Here is an 18,691-nt window from a genome sequence, read left to right as displayed (position 1 = left end):
CGCCCAGTGACTTCCAGCGCCAGACAGGGTTTTAAGATCGACGGCGGTGGTAGGACATCTCGCACGAACAAGCCAATGACCGGACTAAAGGGATCTGGTCTACACCCGTCAACGTGCCCTGCAAAGGCAAAGGCCGGCCTTACCGTGTTGAGACAAGGGTGGATGGGTGGGCACCGACCTCATGGCCCAACACCGACAAACAAACGCTACCGCGGTGGCGCGGCTACGCCCGCTTGGGTTTTGGACGACGACCGTGTTGAGGCTGTCGACTTTGCAGTGGCCCTGAGGCTCCCGCACGGACGGATGAGCATACGCACGGCGCCATTGGACCATCATGATGGAGTGTAGGGCGGGAAGAGCAGGATGCTGGGCTGGAACCGGGCGCCCGGGGTGGCTTTTCCGAAATATGTACCTAGAAGCTGGAGGGCACGAGCTCCACAGGCTGCGTGTACGCACTTTACGCTCCATGATTTGTGAGTCGTAGTCCGTACTGGAATGAGCGTGGTTACTTTGTAGCTTCCTTCGATACCCGCCTTGCGCATGACATGGCGGCGAGTTACTTGACGTCGCGAGAGGCTTGTAGGTACGTGCTCGTAGTTTGGTCGGCTTGAAAAACGTCTACCACGAATTATTTGTGAAGGGTGAGCGTCCTGACAAGCTCCCTTGAGACAGCCATGTAGCATCACTCGGGCGCTTGCTCGCGACTTTCGTCGTTGCACAAGCAGGCGGGTTTTTCGCTGGTCCCGAACGGATCATGCATGATGTCGAGAGCCAACAGGACCCGGACCCGACCCGACGCGCTGGGGCAGCCGCGAGCGCCACGTCCCGGAGACAGCGGTGTCGAGAAGAGTCGTCGCGGGCCGTCGGGGTGAGGCAGGTTTGGGAGAGCGGCGAACATGACTGGGGCCGCTTCGCAACCACAGCAGTTGGGGGTCAAGCTGGGACTTGGGCTGTCCCCACCGACAGCCTTGTGGACGGGTTCCTGTCGGTCAAATTCGCCACGGGGGACCGTGTGTGGCTTGAGATCTCGACGGGCCCTGCAGGTTAAGCTATTAGCACCACCCAACGTACGAAGTACTAGTCATATACGGCTTGTAAGGCGGTGATGGATCGATCGGATGGCAGAGCAAGCCGTTGCTGGCCCGTGCCTGATGCGCATAAATACATACCTCGTCCGGATGGGACCGTGAAGAACACGAGATGTTGTAAGTCTGTCGTCGTAGCATGGTGCTCATGCTGTGCACCGCTCAGTCGACGAGAAGCCTGAGATTTCGCAGCGAAACTCGACGGACGAGTGTGCATGAGACGGATATGTTGGGATAGCCATGGGCGTAAATATGCAGTGCCCGGCTCGATGTGAGGATCAGGCGATTGGATATATGGCGCGTTAGTACCTAGTACCTTGGGGAGGGTCACCATACTGGAGCGTTTTGCACCTGTACGTACTGCTAAGGTACCTACTTACCTTATTACCACCTCAAGCACTTACCTCACAGGTACCTCAATACTACTAAGGTACACCACGAAGCAGGAACGCCAGTCCGTGCAGAGACACGGTGCGACACTTTCGTGGGTGGCTCCTGCCTGTTCCTGCCTGCTTGACCCTTGAAACCTCGCCGAACCTTGCAGGAAGGAGCGCTGAAGTGCGGCTGGCGATAAGTTTGAAATAGAATGCTGGGCATTTGAGGAACAAGGAAGGTGTGCTTCACCAGTCCGCTACAGTATGGCAGGAGCCACTCGCTTTCGCCACTGCTTTGGTAAATTGTGGCGGCGACATGGCTCCAACGACGACTCACGATGCATGCTACAGCCTCCTGGACATCTGTCTGCTTTGTACCAGATCACATAGATTCGCTCTTGCAGGCGACGAAATGCGCTGAAACTTCTCCTTCTCGCCTCTTTCCCCAGCAGCTACTGGGGCCGAAGCCGCTATCGAATGTTTTGAAACTTTCCTACCTGCGTCACACCGACCTGTGCGAGACAGATCAACTGTCTTTCGATGCAGCCTTCGCAGCTGAGCCTAGCCTCATGTGCGCCGAGCCAAACGGATCTCGGGCTCGTCGCTCCTCACCACCTCTTCATCCATACAACAGCTGCCCCATTCTGTCCCTGAACGACTCTCGAAACGTGGTCCCTCGCTCACGGACCAAGTCGGGGGCCAGGGTCAGGGAATGCCGCCCGTGCTCAGCGACTAAGGACCACCCACAAGGGGCTGGGGGCTTTGCTCGAAGCTTCGTCTCGCTTCTTGAGCCCCAGACGGCATTGATGCGGTCTTGCCGACTGCCACACGGTTCCGCCGCTGCATTGCACATACGCCATCTTGAATCTACATGTCGGAGATAATAGCGCTGTCTGTCGCTATGTCTACTCGGACTGTCTGCATACGGGCGCTGCCAATGACGTCTCAGCACCGAGCCTGAAGATCGGCGCGAAGCTATCATACATCGAAAACCCAAAGATCCACTGAACTTAGTGATGATGGCCTGGGATAGGACCGAAGAGGATTTCGACAGCCGAGCCGAACATGCACGGGACGCCGGCGCTCAAGTCCTTAGAGACGTGTGCGCATCTACGACATGTGGTACTGCGTCATGATATCTCGAGTCGCGAGCCGCACACCACGTCGAGGGGACCACCAGCACGGGCAATATTTGTATCCGGGTTGCAGTCCAGAGGCATCAGAGCCACTCTATCCGCCTCGGACCAGTGTGAAGCCCCCCAGGATCGAACAGAAGCTATCTTGCCACTGGCTTCACGTCGCGTGGAGTGTGCGTCTGTGCTCTTGCGCCGTCCTGGCGGTTAACAGTGGCCAGTCCCACAATCGATGCATCGGAGCTGGCTTGGCGATATGGAGACATCAGGCACGCATCACGCCTAAAAAAACAGGCCAACTTGGGCAAAAGACTCACGAAGTTTCCGATTCCTGGGACTGAGATGGCTGACTGTGCCAGGAGAGAGCACGCACCCGACTTGTCGATGCAGGCAAAGACAGAGAGAGGGCTTCTTGGCACGCGCCGTCTCAAGTTGGATCGGTGGTTCTCGACCGTGCCAGACACTGACCCTGGACGCGAGACTGTCGGCCACAAGACAGTTGACGCGCCTCGCAAGCGGTTTCTGCTCCCCACCGCATGCACGAATCCCTGTCAAGCCGCCACACCACCACGAGCCCTTTGGCCAAGGCGGCGCTGGGTCGGCACTCGCGCCGCCGCCAATTTGTCAACTCGTGCCCAGGGCTTCCCGAGCTGGCGAGCCTCAAACCTGTGGCTGGCTCTGCGGTGCGGCCGGGATTTATCGCCGGTCCCACCACTCAATGCCGTCAAGGCTCTTTGAGGAGACATCGCAACACGCGCTGGAATACAGCTCCTTGGCGGTCCGTTGCGAGGGGATCAGAACGTGGGCAAGGGTCTTCTCACAAGTGTCCGTCCATGCTCCCTACCAGCGTGTGAAGTTTTCGGCGATCATGACTCGTGTAACTGGAGTGGACTACCAGCTGGTAAGGCCTGGGAAGGGTTCGACCGTGTCCGCTGGTCAGCGAAGGCATCTCCAAAGAAGTCCTTGCTATTATGGTCGACATGGAGCAACAGCCTTCACGAAAGGACCGCCAGGCGTCAGAAAGTTCTCGACCAGGGCAGTCACCCGCCAAAATTGCAAGTACTACATTGAGGGCACCGGAACGCCGCTGTGATGAATGCGACTGGCCGAGAGGGTATGCATGTAGTATATCAATTGCAGAGGGGTTGTCAACGCCACGGGACATCACCTCAACGGAAATGGCGAATGAAGGGCGCCGTGCCGGGGCATCTCCTTTGCGCCGCCGGACTGACAGACAGTTCGAGTGTGGCACTTGTGCTTCCCAACAGGCTTCGACATTACTGTACCACCAGTATCGCGGTCTCGAAATCTTCAACCCCGGGGGGCGGGGGCGGTGCAGGTCGGTGACCATTACCTTTCGCGGCTTTGCTTGTCTGGTGTTGCAACCCTCTCTTCGAAATCAGGCGGCTGGGGTTTTCTGACTAACAACTGTCGCGCTCGCGAATTGATTGATCAAGGACGGGTTACAAGTCCAACAACGCTGGGGCTGCAAGGGACGAAGCAACCTCCGACATAGGTAGCTTCACACAGGGTACCATCGAGTTCTCCAAAGGCTCAATGTGACGCGAGACTGGAACTCAAAAAACCGCTCCTCTTGAATCTCACGTCACCCGCCTTCCAGGTTATCCAATGTACTGATGCACTGCCCAGGCAACCTCAAAGGTCTCTTCTCCGACGTGGAGAATCAAGGGAAAAACCTCATTCACGAATTGCTCCCTTGCTCGAAGGATTATCAACCTGGCCGACATGGTGGATCCCGACTGGGAGAAGATGCGCCGCGCAGTGCGACTGGTCCGCCGAAGTAACTACGTATCTAGTTATCTCTTTGGCCCCTTCTTATGCGTGGTGGTGCACGCTGAACGGTTGAGTTCTCTTCGATTGAAAGGCGTTCCGAATGAGGCGGAACCTCGCGTCATACCTCGGGCGGCACTCAATCTGTCTTGTCTTGCGACCTGGCCGCGCGCCGGCATCATCGACTGTTGAGACCGCCTCCCTTGATCCTAGACCTTATTCATCAGAGCATGTACGAATACGTACTGTACGTGCCAAAAATGAAAGTGGGCAGAGCGCCCTGTCCAGGGTGCCCGACAAGACTCGACGCTGTGACAGACATGATGATGTGGAGCGCCATGTAACTACCACACCCGTGCCGTTTTCATCGAACCCGACAGCTTGGAAGCGGACCAACGCGCCCGCGGCGTTGGCGAGACGATGATGTATGAGTTGGATCAAGGCCTTGGCGCAACACCTACTCAACCCCGCATACGAAGTAAATAGTATCTCATGGATCACTGATGAGGGAGTCATAGTGTATCCTTGTTCGCGTTACGCAGTGGGCTCATCGAACTGAGCTACCACGTCAAAGCAGATGCGCATGCATGGCGACTGGGGGCTGCCTAACTACTCCATCGCACATGCACAGGTATTGGTCAAGGTGCAGTCCAGTCCACTTACAATACCTGGGTGACTGACGCTCGAGGCGCGGCGTGATGGATACGAACAAGAGCTTCTTCCTCGAGACTCGGCATGGCGACGAATCATAATACGAACAAGTAGTCTCGCTCCGAGTCGGAGAGTGCGGATCGTGTTTCCTCCGTACTCACGCAGCTAACTTACATGGCGCTCGCGAGCCCTTCGGTGTGCTGGGTGATTGTCCGCCTATCGTTGGCCAGGGTAACGAACGACCCGACTGTTGCGCGTGGTGGCGGAACTGCTCACGTCAGGACTCAGCGCCTATGCGTTGAGATGGTCTGAACCAGCGCCCTGAGTTCCCTTGCGCTGCGGCATGCCTCGTACGAACTTGACAGGGGCTAATGATGTCAAGGCATTGATTCCCAGGGCTGAGGAAGGGGGGGGGGGAGAATGACAGCAAATCGAGCGTATGACGAGGTGTGGCCCGTTCGTCGCCTGACATTATCTCTAATCTGCCGACCACAACAAGCACGGAGGTGTAAAATTTGGCGATACGAAGCGCACTCGATGCCATCTCGCTCTGAATTTGTTTCCGCGCTGCGCGTCCCTTGACTGATGCGGCATGCATGCACGTCTACAAAGTACCATCCATGGCATTGTCGTTATAATCCGGCCAAGTCGCAAGGGGCGCCTCTGCTCTGCCCCAGCGAATGGGTGGGTGTGTTGATGATACGGCTCAGGCGCGCACGACCAACATGCAGGATTCAATGGCAACGACTTGCCCCTCAATCAACGCCAGATGCTTTCCCCTCCCTCGCTGCTGCGGAACTGCGGTGGACACATGGGCCCATCTTGGTCATGTTCGAGAATCGACCTCTGCTGGTCATTGTTGACCACGAAGGGTTGCGTGTGTGTTAGTTACTGCAGCGTTCATCTGCCAAGTAACTACGGAGTAAGTTAGTGCCTAATTATCTAGACCCCGATCCGGGCCCAAGTCGCAGTGGGACATGGGGTGGCGTCCCGAAAATTCCTCTTGGGGACGAGGCGAAAGCGTCGAGACGGGGGAGGGTGACGCTTTGGCCAGCTCAGGTACTGTAGTTTGTCCCATGCGGATGGCTGGATGGAGGGAGCATGCAGGAATTGCGACGCAGTTGCCCTCTCCTTTGCCCCCCCCCCAAGCCGGATGCTCGGCCAACCGACGGTGCCCGGATCTTGATCGATGTCTGTACGAAGCACGTATGTATGTATGTGCCGTACGGAAATGCAACAACTACCTAGGGGGCGTTGGGGCGGGCAGGGGGGGGGGGGGGGGCAGAGACGACGAGACGTTCCCGTCATGTCGTGCCGCGTCAAATCAGCGAGGCTCACCGAGATGACAACTCGCGGGCGCGTCCACAGCCACCAACTGGTTTGCTGCACGCACATCCAGCCGGCACGTACTGTACAGTGATGTACTGTACGCAGCTCGGACCAGGCACGGGAGGCCTACGCCTTGCCGGCCCGTGAGGCCCTGATGAGAGGGGGAGCGATCGGCACAGATCGGGCGCCTCTCTCTCTCTCTCTCTCTCTCTCTCTCTCTCTCTCATCCACCTCACCTCACGTCTCCTGCTCGGTCCAGGACCCTCGTCGTGTCCCTGCCAATGGCGTCAGGCTGGCGTCCCATGTCGTCGGGGCCCCTCGTGGATGGCATCCATGGCCCACCACCTAAGAGGCCTTCGCAGCACCCAATCGCTAACCCCCCCTCTGCGGCGGCAGCGGGCGCCTCGGGGGTTGGCCGACAATGGGCTCGCACCCACCCGCCGTTTGGACACGACCCTATTCGCCCCAACTTATGAGTTGCAAACGTAGAGGGAGCGGGCATCGTGCGGGCGGCGGCGGCGGCGGCCAGGGAATATGTGCTCACGCACACCCCCGCGCGCGCGGGCAGCCACCACGCCCAACACACGCACGCCCCTTTCCCTTTCTTGCCCTGGGCTGTCCAAGTGAACCCTGTCAACTAGTACTAAGGTACTAGGTAGTTAGTTACGAAGTACGTACCTACCTGAGACAGCCCTGCAGTCCGTCGTCCGCCCCGCCCGCCCGTTGCTGGCCTTTACCGCCTGCCTCGTGGCCCTGAAGTTTGACACCAACGACATGTCCCATACCAAACCAAACCAAACCAAACCACACAGGCAGGCCATACTGTGTGAGAGCGACAAACTCCGCTTACTTCGCCCCTCGGCCAGCCAACAACACCAACAACAACAACAACAACAGCGCATGGCGGCGTCCATCGATATACGTGCTTACACGCGCTTGCCACGCAAGCTTGCTCTTTTGCTGAAGCAACTTTCTTCAAGGTTAGCGCGGCCCGTCCTGCTCAAACAAGGCACACCGGACTCCCGCTTCAAACGCGTCCATCCGCCGAGCGACGCAACGCGATATCAGCGATGCCAGCAACTGACTGACCCGAGGAGCCTTTCTGTCCACGTCGTTGGACACATGGACAAGGGCCAGAACGTCAGCAGCCCCCCCCCCCCGGCATTGACCTCGCAGGCGGCTCTGTCATGTACGTACGGTACCATACTTCATACATGTGTAACTATCAGGAGGTCCCGCCGCGTCGGGTCGCCTCCTCCTCCTCCACACCACAGGTGCGAGTCCCGAACTCACGGGAGAGCGTACCAAGTGCAGTAAGTACTACTACTACTACTGCAGTCCAAAGGCCTGCCTGCTTACGACTCCCACGACACGCTCGTAGGGCTGTGTGTAGGTGGGTATTCGGTTCCCACTGCTGCTGGCTCGGTATGTACAGTATGTTTGCTCCTCTTGGCTTCGAGCGCAACCCCCAGCCCACGGCTCACCGCCGCGTCGACGAGCCACGCGAGCGAGGCCCCCCGTTCCCCCTCTCCCTCCCCCCCTCTCCTTCTGCCTTCCGCCTCGACGGATATTCCCGGGAGGGATGCTGCGTTCAGATGCGACCAACAGCGCATGCATGCATCCCCATTGTTGGGATACGGTGCGTACGTATGCCGGTAAAGAAGACGATGGCGACGGCGCTCCTGCCTCTGCAAAAGTAGGTCATTGCAAACGGCTAGGGTGATGATGATGATGATGACGATGATGATGATGTTGTTGCTTCTGCTGTTGCTGCTGCTTGAAAGCCTCGTCGCAGAGAGCGTTTGTTTTGTTTAGTTAGAGCGACAGATCAACGTCGACAGGGTTTCACAAGACGTATCGTGCTAGACGACTTATACGAAGTAACTAACATAGTTAGTAGTAGAAGTCGACATGGCCCGCGGTAGACGCCATTATTTGCCATTGTTGAGACTCTGACAAAGTACGAGGGAACTAAACCAACCAGCGCGACGCACTGTGAGAAACCCCCATCCTTGTTGACGGGACAGAAACCATTTTTTTTGGAATAAAACTCAAATCTACTACATACCCCTGCGTCGCTCCCGGTGTGCCTCGCGTTTGCCCTGCTCTGGGCATGACAAAAACCCTCCGTGGCCCCTGCATGACTCGTCTGTCATCGTCATCGTCATCGTCATCGTCATCATCGCCGTCGTCGTCCGTCGTCATGGATCCTCGTTTGGCCCCAGGTACGCGGGGATCCCATACATGACCACCGCCGCCGCGTTGAGATATCGAAACTTGCACGCCTCGCGCGCCCTCGCCACGGCCTCGGCCAGTGACGATGATGATGATGATGACGACGCCGCGACGCGCGCATCCACCACCTCGCCTGCATCATCACTAGACACCGTGCTCTTGCCCTTGCCCCTGACGCTGCCGCCGCTGCCGCTGCCGCCCTCCTTGGCCCGGCCGGCAACCTGCTTCTTCCTGCCGTCCTCGTCGCTGAACGTGCCACGTGCAAACAATCCCCATTCCTCAAAGGCACGGCCCGCGAAGCGGTCAATGTCGCGGTCCGTCACGTCCCACAGCGTGCCGACCACGGCCGGGCATCCCGCCATCATGTAGTTCCACACCGGGCCGTAGCACTCAAACTCCCCCGCGTCCGTCAGCGCCGCCGAGCTGCAGCCCATGAGGAACGTCACCGGCCTGCACCGCTCCAGCCGTCGCACCGTCTTGCCGCGAATGTACTGCGCGCCGCTGCCGTGGCCAAAGTAGAGGAGCACCTCGGACGAGGACAGCGCCCGCTCAAACTCCGCCTCCTCGGGCGTCCGGCCGACCACGCCGTCCCACGACGCCAGCGTCTTAAAGGCGGGCTGGAAAAAGGCCTGCGTGTTCTTGAGGTCCGACGACGGGTTGAGCATGTATGTTCCTGCCGCCGAGGAGACGGAGTGCCCCAGCGTTTCGCCGCTGTCGCCCACCGCAGTCATGTTCGCCTGCGCCATGAGCTGCCCGAGGCACGCGAGCGATGGGACCCTTGATGTCGCAGATCCTTGCATGCAGGGCAGTGACTCCCACGGAAACGCATGGAGTGCCTTGTCCAGGACAAGTATGGTGTGGGTGCCATCCGCCCGATCTGCCGCCTTGGCCCCGTCGTAGTACCCCCGGAGGGCATCATACGTTTCCACAACCATGGCGTCAAAGTCAATCTCGTCGTAGGCGTTGCGCTCCCCGTGGAACTGGAGGATGTCCACAACAAAGTACAGCAGATCGTTGAGGGCCTCGTCGTAGTCCAGATCCGGTTCCGTGGGATCTCCAAGGCCGATGAATAGCTCTAGGATTCGTGGGTCAAGCGTGACCGTTTGGCTCTTTGCAGACTTCCTTCCCCGAGTCCTGTTCCGCGACGGCAGGCTCCTATCGAGCATCTTGTGGAAGCTCTTCTGGAACCGCGCCAGCAGCTCCGGCCGTCTTCGGTGCTGAGAGAAGATGCCCTTGAATCCTCCGAGCCACGTCGTCTCAATAGTCATGAGCAGCTCTTTCAGACGAGCATCGAGGGCTTCTCGCTCCGACCACCAGGCACTTCGCTCGCCCTTGGCAGAAAAGTCACGAGCGGAATGGCTCGTTTCGTTGGCCAGCTTGATGATATCAAGCAGTTCCTCCTGGCCGTGCTCAAAGTTGAACACTTCCGAATCGGCGTCGCGGGAGTTGGCCCTTTCCAAAGGTAGCCTTAGGATAAAAGGACTCGAGCCGGCCTGAAATTTCGTGATGCACAAGTCGTGACGGTTCTCAGAGAGAGACAGCGATATGACGCTCCAGGCCTTTGGGATTTTCTCAATGTACTTTTGCTGGAAAGCCGCCGCATCCATCGACATGGAAAGGCTAGACCTGCGGTTTTTCTTGGCCATGGTTCCCGGAGCAGTAGAACCGGCCGAGACCTTGAGGGTGGCCTGCTCTCGGGTCCAGGTAATGTTGCGAGCCAAATCGACGGCCACAGTAGCTAGTCCAGAAGGCGCCGTAGATCTCCCTTTGCTTGTCGAAGTAGCCGACAGCAAAATAATAGTGTTCTGGAGAAGTGCTGAGATGCGATGAACCATGCTGCTGTCAGATCGACACAGCGCCGACCCATGCGCTTCCATGAGAAGCCCCTGTGCTTGACGTAGGGCGTCCGCAAATGCCGGGCCACCTCGCTCTCTGGACCCTCTGCGTTCGACGGCGGTAGGGCGACCTCTTCTAGTTGGCGACGCGCCGGCTGGTGACTTATCCAGGGCTCCTTTGTCCGACCCTCCGCATACTGCAGGAAACGATATGGTGGAATCTTGTACAACCGAGAAGACGGGGTCCGAAATCATCTGCTCCATACTCTGTCCAATAAGGGTAGTTGCTGTGATGACCTGTTCCTGTGAGAGGGCGGAGATAAGCTTGGGAAGCGTCTTGACCTGCTCTAGCAGTGAAGAAGCAGATGACCAGTCTTTTTGATAGACAAAGCCGATGGCCCGGGAGAGAATAATGGCTGCCAGCAAGGAAGACTGATAGACGTCTTTTGGAAGACTGGGTGACTCAGGCACCACTGTAACACGGCTTCGAGCCGCAGGGACCTTCCTTGTCGTTCGCGGCGCAGCGGTTGGTTGGGCTCTTGTTGTTCTAGCAACCCGTCCAGACGTAACTGTTGTGGCCTTGGCCTTGGGAGCAACTCGCTCCGAGACTTGTTTAGCCATATCGTTGGAGCCGCTCAGCAAGTGGACAGTGTCCTCGGCCATCTTGAGATAGTGATTGGCCTTGTCGTGGTTGTCCGTCTTCCGGTAGAACTCGGCAAGCTGGCGAGCAAATCGTACGCGGGAGGCGCAGGCATCTCTAGGCATCAGCTCCTCAGCGCCCTCGAACAGGGGCAGGGCCCTGTCCAACCTTCCGGCCTTGACATAGACAGAGCCAGTCCAGCAGGAGACCTGTGCCCTGTACAGAGACGATTGTGTGCCCTCTGCAATCTTCAATGCCGATTCCGCGTAGTAAATGGTTTCTTGTAGCATGCCGATATGCGCATACACCGATGAGATGTGTAGGAGGCTACGCAGCAACGGAGACGCCAGTCCCCAGAACCTAGGGCCAGCTGTTCGCGCCGGGGACCCTTTGATATCGATGCTCGTCATGCTCGTCTCCGACATGCTGGAATCCGGACTGGAGTTTGTGCTTGCCAATGCCGACTCGAGCTTGGCCCAGTCGTGCGAAAGCATTCGTACGCTGGATTTGATTGCGGTGAGAGAGCTTGGAATGTCTCCCTTCTGGAGTGAGACGACGGACTGCAGAAGAGACACCATGGCGAGCATGACTGTCGCGTGAGACTTGGACTGCGCCCATGTCGATCGACTGTCGCTGCATATGTCATTGGCTTTGGAGATGCATTGCATGCTGTCTGGGTCAGCGAGGCTCCGTCTCCATGGGGCAGGAACCTTGGGACTTACGCTTCATCAAGATTTCCGACGCCAATCTGACACTCGGCCTGAGAAAGATAAAAGTCTGCAACGACTCCGGCAGAGATCTTTTCGTTTTGTTCGATGAGCGCCTTGGTTTGTTCGAGAGCCGTCTGTGCTTGAGTGAAGTTGCCGATGTTCACATGTCGAGTCGCGAGCTGGCTGTGACTGAGGACCAAGTCATCGTGGACCACTCCCGTTGTGTCCACGATGGCCCTGGAAAGAATGATGGAAAAGTCTGAAATGGCGAGCTGCAGGTGTTGCTCCCCTCGAAGTCCGGCGAGGTCGTTCAGAGCGTGCAACTGATGGAGTAACGTTGCAGGGTCGTCAATAACCGTGTAGAGGTCACCGCTCGTCTGGCATGGTTGCACCATCGTCTTCCAAGCCGCGATAGATTCCTTCAGCGTTGGTAGCGACGTGGGCCTGTCGGCGTCAGCCAATGCAGCCATGAAGGTGTAACACGTCTGCAGATGCGGAATGTAGTGCGACAAGGATGCATCTTCGGCCGGGTCCTTCTTCTGCACATGCTGTGAAACCTGATCAAGCAGTGAGGAGATGTCGTCGACTTCGTCCTGCTCGCCAATATTCTGATAGAAAAGGTGGAGCAGTACGCGGAAGCGCCTTATCGGATACCTGTCTAGTGTATAGATGCGCAACAGGGCAGCAGGGCTGGGATCGTGAAGTCGTAGAGGCTGAGAACATGTCGTGTCGCTGCAGTTGAGGTGCATCAGATGCTCGAGAACGGCAGCCCGTTCAGCTTCGGGCAGGAAAAATGTCCAGTCAGTCCACGATCGGTCCAACTTTGCAATTGAGCGCAGCGTCCGTGAGAGCGACGAGGCCTTTTCCGTAGTTTGCCACGCGAGAGCAGGAGGCTTGGATGCTAATGCCGCTGTGACATCGGACAAGACACCATCCTCGGCCATTCCTGTGCATATCGAGCGAAGGGTCTGAACCGCATCATCAGCTCTGCCGGCACCCTTGCATAGATCCGCAAATAGCTCGAGTTTTGTTGAGAGCTGAGCTTTCTCTTTCTCGGCGGTGCTCCTTTCCTTGACGGCGTCGATGGATCGGCTCAGGGACTGGAGCATTTGCTTGTTGGCTTCTTTGGATCGTTGGGCTAGATTTCGCAGTTCAATGAACTTGGAGAAGTACAAGCTCGATATTTTGACGTAATACATGCCAAGTTTTTCCAACTTTCCGATAGACAAGGTGGCGTCTGAAATAGTATCCAAGAGGGAACTGCAGTGCTGCAAGACATCATCCATCGAGTGCCATTCGAGGGCACCCGACGGCATGTCGGACTTGATAATCATCATCGCCGCATCCAAGACCTGGCTGACGGAGTCCGTGACCGTCTGCCGCCGCTGGTCAAATTGTAGCACCTGCTTGGCGGTCGCATCTTTGGCGGGTGGTGTTCCGAGCCATCGGCGAACAAAACGGGGGTATCGCAAGGTGAACGTCTTGAGCGGGTCAATAAGCTCGTCGGGAACGACCCCGAGTGCCGAATCGGGGCCCAGAACATTCATGAGCAAGCCGGCCACGGAGCGTCTTGCAGCGGAAAGACTCTCGAGGAGCTCATTAAGCTCCGTGACAGTTCCGCTGAGACTCCCGTCGAGGCCTTCAATGACTTCTTGCAGCAGCCCCTGAATATCGGGCCCCAGAGTGGCTTTCTTCAGGGACGCAGCAAGAATTCGAGCTGAAACAGAGCACCTGCGGACGACTGAGTCGGTCTGCGGGCACAAGCACGCCTTGAGCCTTTGAAGCCATTTATCAGCATCATCGTAGGCACGAGCCGAGTGTGCTGTCGCGCCCAGTATCTGGTAGATGGATGCCAGGGGAGAGCTGGATGACGTCGAGGGCTCTTGATTCTGTTCTCTAGTGGCTCGGAGAATGCAATCAAATGCCTTGGCAATTGTCGGGTAGGGGGCGCCTTCACCGCATCGCTGGCGACGGACAAAGGCACGAATACAACGGGTAAACGCGGGCAGCACCTCCTCATCGACGTTTCCCTCGTGCCCGGCCAAGGTCCACCACTTGAGTTGGGCCTGAAACGCAAGCGTTTGAAGCTCAAAAGCAAGGGGCGGGCTTGGAGACAGTCTGGGCTCGACAGCTACGGCGTCCTCGGCGCTGGAGACGCTGGGCGCAATGGATAGGAGTATTTGCGACAAAACAGCAAGTTGTCTGGCTGCCTTGGGAGATCCCTTGTTCGCTCCCTGCGCAAGATCCGAAAGCAAGTTGATGGGGGAGGAGCTGTTTGACAAGCGAAGCGCTGGAGCTAGAGCCTCGATATGTGCTGGCTTTTTGGTGGCAGCGACAAGCTTTAGCACCAAAATTTGAAATGATGTCGTTGTCGGGAGGCTCTGTTTCGGAATATCGTTGTGAAATTGTAACAGGTCCGCCATTACAGCTGCTGGGGATGATGATTCTGACGCGACCTTTGACTTAGTGTTGCCTGCTGGAGCCGTTCCATCCAGTCGCCGCTTCAAGATCCTCAACTCTTTCAACGCCTGGTCGTGCATCCCCAAGGCGAGGAGCTTGCTGACGAGCGCAGACATTCCATTCTCGAGTTGAAAATCCGACTTTCCGTCCTGAGCGGTGCCCTTGAGGGATCTCAGGCAAGCAAACGCGACGCGGGCGCATTCAACCGTCGCGAGGCATCCCGCGGCCTGTGCCGCTGCCACAGACTTTGCATCTTTGGATGTAGCTATCGGCGAGGTAGCGACGCGATTGAGGGTCCGCGGCTGAAGGGGAGTCAGAGGCGCAGATGCCGACCGTCTTAGAGAACGCCTTCGACCGATCTGCTTGAGCTGCTCTGCGCGTTTGGAAGGCGTTGACGGCGGCGGAGGTTTTGCGGCTTCGGCCAGGACTTTGAGGGTCGCGTTGATGACATGCGTCGCGAGCACTGTCCTCTCGCGAGCACCAAGCGTCTCGGCGCTTTGTTGTGCCTTGACGGCTCCGGCCGACTTGGTCTTCGTCGTGGTCGTTCGTGCGGCGGCGGCGGATTTGGTCTTGGGTGCCGTCGGCTCGGCGTCCGGGAGCAGGAGCTCCTTGAGCGTCACAACGGTGGCTGGCGTGCACGTCGGGGCCGAGGTGACGGCGGTCTTGACGGCCTCGACTTTCGCTTGCAGCGACGCCATGTCGTCGCTGTCGTCGTGAACGGCTGTGGGCGGGTTAGGTTGTTGTGTTTGCGTGACGTTGCTTAAATCATAGTGTTGCGATGAACAAAGTCTGCCAAGGGAAGAAGACGCAGTGTGCCCAAAAATTGAAAAACCAAACAAGAAGATGTCCTGCTTCTGCTCAACGCCAGAAAATGCAGCGAGGCAGACGGAAAATGCTGTGGACGGTTCGCGGAAATCACAATTCTATGCGCTGGGTTGGTTTGGTTTAGGTTGGTATCGCGGGCAGCTCAGCTCGGCTCTGGCTGGCTCCGTGTGTGAGCGCGTGCGGAAGGAGCTGCAGGGGTGCTCTTGCGATGGTGGGGGCTAAATATCGGCCGTCGTCCGGGGCAACCCGCCGCAGCGACGCCCAGATTGGTCCGGCCTCGGCGGTGGGTCGGTCGTCTCAGCCTTCGGCGCCGCGCTTCCCCAGATCCGAACATTTTCCCAACGACCACAAACGAGAGCACCAAGCGTCGCTGAACCACGCACGCAACCGTCCGCACGCGAAAACCCCCGCGAGCATGTCGCTGCATAGAGTCTCCGCCCGAGCGGGCAGCCTCGTGCGCGCTCGCTGCGCCGTCGTCGCGAACCTTGTTTCGCCGCCGTGCATCGGCCTGCGGTACGCCAGCACGGCCGCACCCGCCTCCGTCGCCGACACGGGGTTCTGGAAGTCTCTGGTCCCCAAGCCGCTGCGCAAGGAGAACCGCCAGAGCCTGCGGAAGAAGTCCAAGGAATGGAACCCCGCAACCTACTTCATCGTCATGTTCCTCTTCATCGGCTCCATGTCGATCCAGATGATCGCCCTGCGCAAGCAGACGGAACAGTACGCGAGGCAGTCGTCCAACCGGATAGCGCAGCTCCGGGAGGTGGTTCAGAGGATCCAAAACGGCGAAGACGTCGATGTCGAGAAGGCACTGGGGACAGGCGACCCGCAGAAGGAAGCAGAATGGGAAGAGGGTACGTGATGCCCTCGGCACCACCTCGCGCGCCCGCACCTTCTGACTATCTGTGACAGTGTTGAGAGCCATTGAGAAGGACGAGCCATCGCGCAAACCGCACAAGGAAAAAAAGCAGCAGGACCAAGAGCTAAAAGCACAGGAATCAAGTCCAATCAGGAACAGCGACGAAACACCCACCAGTGAACAGCCGCCGGCAAAGACGAAGACTGCGAGCCTTGGCAATTTCTTTTAAACTCAACGCGTACTGTGCGGTATCCAACACATGACGCAATATGTACATATATCTAGCCCTATGAGAGCATGTCCTTGAAGGCATGTTCTCTAGGCGCTCCAGCAACGAAGCCTGCCCCGGTCGTTGCGGCGGCTTGCTCCTTGCGCAGCTCCGAGACCAACGCAGGCAGCAGATGGTCTGTCGACTCCTCCACTCTCACCCCCTGCTCTCCGGCCTGCTGCGCGTCCAGGTCAGCGAAGAACTGTTCCTCGCCTCTCACGCCACCCATGTTTACAATGGCGATGGGCATCCCCCGATCCCTGGCGCGCTTGGCCAGTCTCCACGCCGAGTACGTGGCCAGCGAGGTGCCAAGCACAAGCAGCCTGCCCGCGCCGTCTATCGCCTCCTCCGCCGCCGATTTGACGTTACTAGCGATGCTCTCGCCAAACATGACGACCGCCGGCTTCAGAATCCCACCCGTGCTGGGAAGTTGCCAGGCGCCCTCGGTATCAACCTGGACGGTGTGCCGGTGGCCATCCGGTTTGAGCGGCGGTTTCTCCAGGCACTTTGGGCAGGAAGGGTATCTGAACGTGGTGTAAGGGGCCTCGGGCAGGTCGACGTCACCGTCAGGATTGGATTTGAGACCCCGGTACCTCCGCTCCACGGGGTCCTCGGTGTTGAGGGCACCCGACGCCAAAGCCTCCCGGAGAAGGTCCGCCCACCGTGGGTTGAGTCGGGCGAGCTGCTCCTGAAATTCGTCTCGGGAGAACTCGCTGCGACATGTGGTACAAACGGTTGCCCTCAGGTAGCCGTGCAGCTCTATTGTTGGTATTTGAGGATGGGCCTTTGGGTGGAAGGAATCAACATTCTGTGTAATAACACCGCGAATCAAGCCCAATTCTCCCATATCCCTGATTGCATAATGGCCGGCATTGGGCGAGGCCTTGTGAAGACTGGACCAGCCGAGGAAGCTCCTGGCCCAGTACCTCTTGCGGGCCTCGTGATTGCTGAGAAACTCGTAGTGATAGATGGGACGGTACGTCTTGTTGACCCTGTACGTGCCGTTGGGACCCCTGTAATCGGCAAGACCGGAGGCAACGGACAGCCCGGCGCCGGTAAGGACAACAGTCGAGGTCGGAAGGCCCCGAGGAGGCGGAACGGCAAAGAAGTGCTTCAGCGCCACGAGGGCGCCTTCAAGGGAGCTGGCAGACGGGGGAATGACGGTGGGTGGCGCGAGAATGTCCGTGTAGGGAATGCGCATCAGTGGTTTCCGCATCGGAGAGACTGCGAGGTGGGATCCCGGGCGACGATCACAGCAGCGGCCACGGCATGAAGCAGGGTCGCTGCAGCAAATGACGTCGTCGGGACGGTGGGCGCTGCTGGTGATGGCACGGACGCCGAGCTGGGCGGCGGGACGGAGCGGTGAGCGAATGTGGGCGGGTGGGCGAGCGGGCTCGGATCGGAGCGGTGATTGAGGAACGGATCTCGGACGAAGCTGGGGGGGGTTTCGGGGATGAAGCCCGGTGGTGACGACGGGCGATGTGGGCGAGGCGGCGGCAGTGGGGGCGGACCGAAGCCGCTGATGAGATATGTGTTCCGCTGTGGACGACTAACGGAGACGTGACGGGGTGGGTGCTGCGGCGAGAATGCGAGTTCAATTCAATTGTCAGGCGAGACGGAGCGTCGAGTGGTCGGGGGGGGCCCAATTGGAAATGCAATGGGCGCGGTTTGACGGGGGGATGGGATGGGTAGAGGCGTTCCGAATCATGCCACCGCGAGTTGGTTATAGTACGTTAGGTAGTAAGGTAGTAGGGTGAGGTCGCCTGGGACGGGGGGGAAAACGAGGACGTCACCACTGATGGCTGCGAACCCCACCGGCGAAAACGCAGCGCAGGCCCGGCCAATGCCCGGCTTGGAACCATTTGAGCTTCGGTACCTTGGGGTGGCGGCAGCTCAGGCTGGCCTCCTGGTCACCACCGCGGGTGTGCTAATTGTGCCAGGCCAACGTTGAGGGTTTCATCTGCTGCCCCGCGCGCTGTGTGGGATGCCGGGGAGAGGCAGCTACGTTATTGGGAAGCTCGATGGAGGAGGCCGCTGGAGAGGGCATCGTCCGGCCAGGTGAAAGGAAGTCGGTCGTCCGTGGATGAGCAGATATGGCTCGCAAGGGACCTGCCTATTTCTAGAGTCGCCTAGCGTCCAGGATGTAACGTGTAGTTACCTATGCGCCGGCAAGAGGCGACCTACTTTGCTGATGCAAATGCACGGGATGGCTGCATGCATGCAGCAGCAGTAGCAGTAGCAGTAGCAGCGCCATGGAGCCGTTGCCGTTCTCGGGGGGTGGGCGATTCGGAAGAGCCCGGCACGGGCTCCTAGCAGGAACTTGCACGGGGGCTGCACATGCGCCGCAAGGCATGCCTCGCGTCCGCCCGCACTCGGCCTGGGCTGAGGTGGGCTGTTGCTGCCGCCGCTGCACCCACGGCCACCACCACCTAAGGTACCTACCCAGCACCTCATCGATAGGTGGCACCACGGGGGTATCTCAGGCACCGGACTCGGCCA

The 18,691-nt window shown here is 58.5% G+C and overlaps 5 protein-coding genes across 5 annotated transcripts; 3 read left to right on the top strand and 2 right to left on the bottom strand.

The window, feature by feature from the left end:
• Window positions 1–2,934: 2,934 nt before the first annotated feature.
• On the top strand, window positions 2,935–3,330 carry JDV02_007435 (uncharacterized protein; the record flags this gene model as incomplete). The annotated part of the gene is made up of 1 exon (XM_047988926.1): window positions 2,935–3,330. One exon carries the CDS (start codon window positions 2,935–2,937, stop codon window positions 3,328–3,330), a length of 396 nt encoding a protein of 131 aa, XP_047844925.1.
• Window positions 3,331–7,011: 3,681 nt separating this feature from the next.
• On the top strand, window positions 7,012–8,431 carry JDV02_007434 (uncharacterized protein). Its single transcript, XM_047988925.1, has 3 exons — window positions 7,012–7,676; window positions 7,745–8,059; window positions 8,261–8,431. Exons 1-3 carry the CDS (start codon window positions 7,138–7,140, stop codon window positions 8,286–8,288), a joined length of 882 nt encoding a protein of 293 aa, XP_047844924.1. The 5' UTR covers window positions 7,012–7,137; the 3' UTR covers window positions 8,289–8,431.
• ESP1 (Separase) lies at window positions 8,380–15,187 on the bottom strand. The gene is made up of 2 exons (XM_047988924.1): window positions 11,796–15,187; window positions 8,380–11,742 (listed from the first exon to the last, which is right to left on the bottom strand). Exons 1-2 carry the CDS (start codon window positions 14,939–14,941, stop codon window positions 8,565–8,567), a joined length of 6,324 nt encoding a protein of 2,107 aa, XP_047844923.1. The 5' UTR covers window positions 14,942–15,187; the 3' UTR covers window positions 8,380–8,564.
• Window positions 15,188–15,418: 231 nt separating this feature from the next.
• JDV02_007432 (uncharacterized protein) lies at window positions 15,419–17,028 on the top strand. Its single transcript, XM_047988923.1, has 2 exons — window positions 15,419–15,919; window positions 15,978–17,028. The coding sequence occupies exons 1-2, from the start codon at window positions 15,484–15,486 to the stop codon at window positions 16,151–16,153; spliced, it is 612 nt and encodes a 203-aa protein (XP_047844922.1). The 5' UTR covers window positions 15,419–15,483; the 3' UTR covers window positions 16,154–17,028.
• JDV02_007431 (uncharacterized protein) lies at window positions 16,109–18,265 on the bottom strand. The gene has a single exon (XM_047988922.1). It carries the CDS (start codon window positions 17,406–17,408, stop codon window positions 16,212–16,214), a length of 1,197 nt encoding a protein of 398 aa, XP_047844921.1. The 5' UTR covers window positions 17,409–18,265; the 3' UTR covers window positions 16,109–16,211.
• Window positions 18,266–18,691: the final 426 nt, after the last annotated feature.

Source organism: Purpureocillium takamizusanense, chromosome 7, assembly GCF_022605165.1.
Source record: "Purpureocillium takamizusanense chromosome 7, complete sequence".
Lineage (NCBI taxonomy): Eukaryota > Fungi > Ascomycota > Sordariomycetes > Hypocreales > Ophiocordycipitaceae > Purpureocillium > Purpureocillium takamizusanense.
This window is presented reverse-complemented; position numbering and strand designations above follow the sequence as displayed.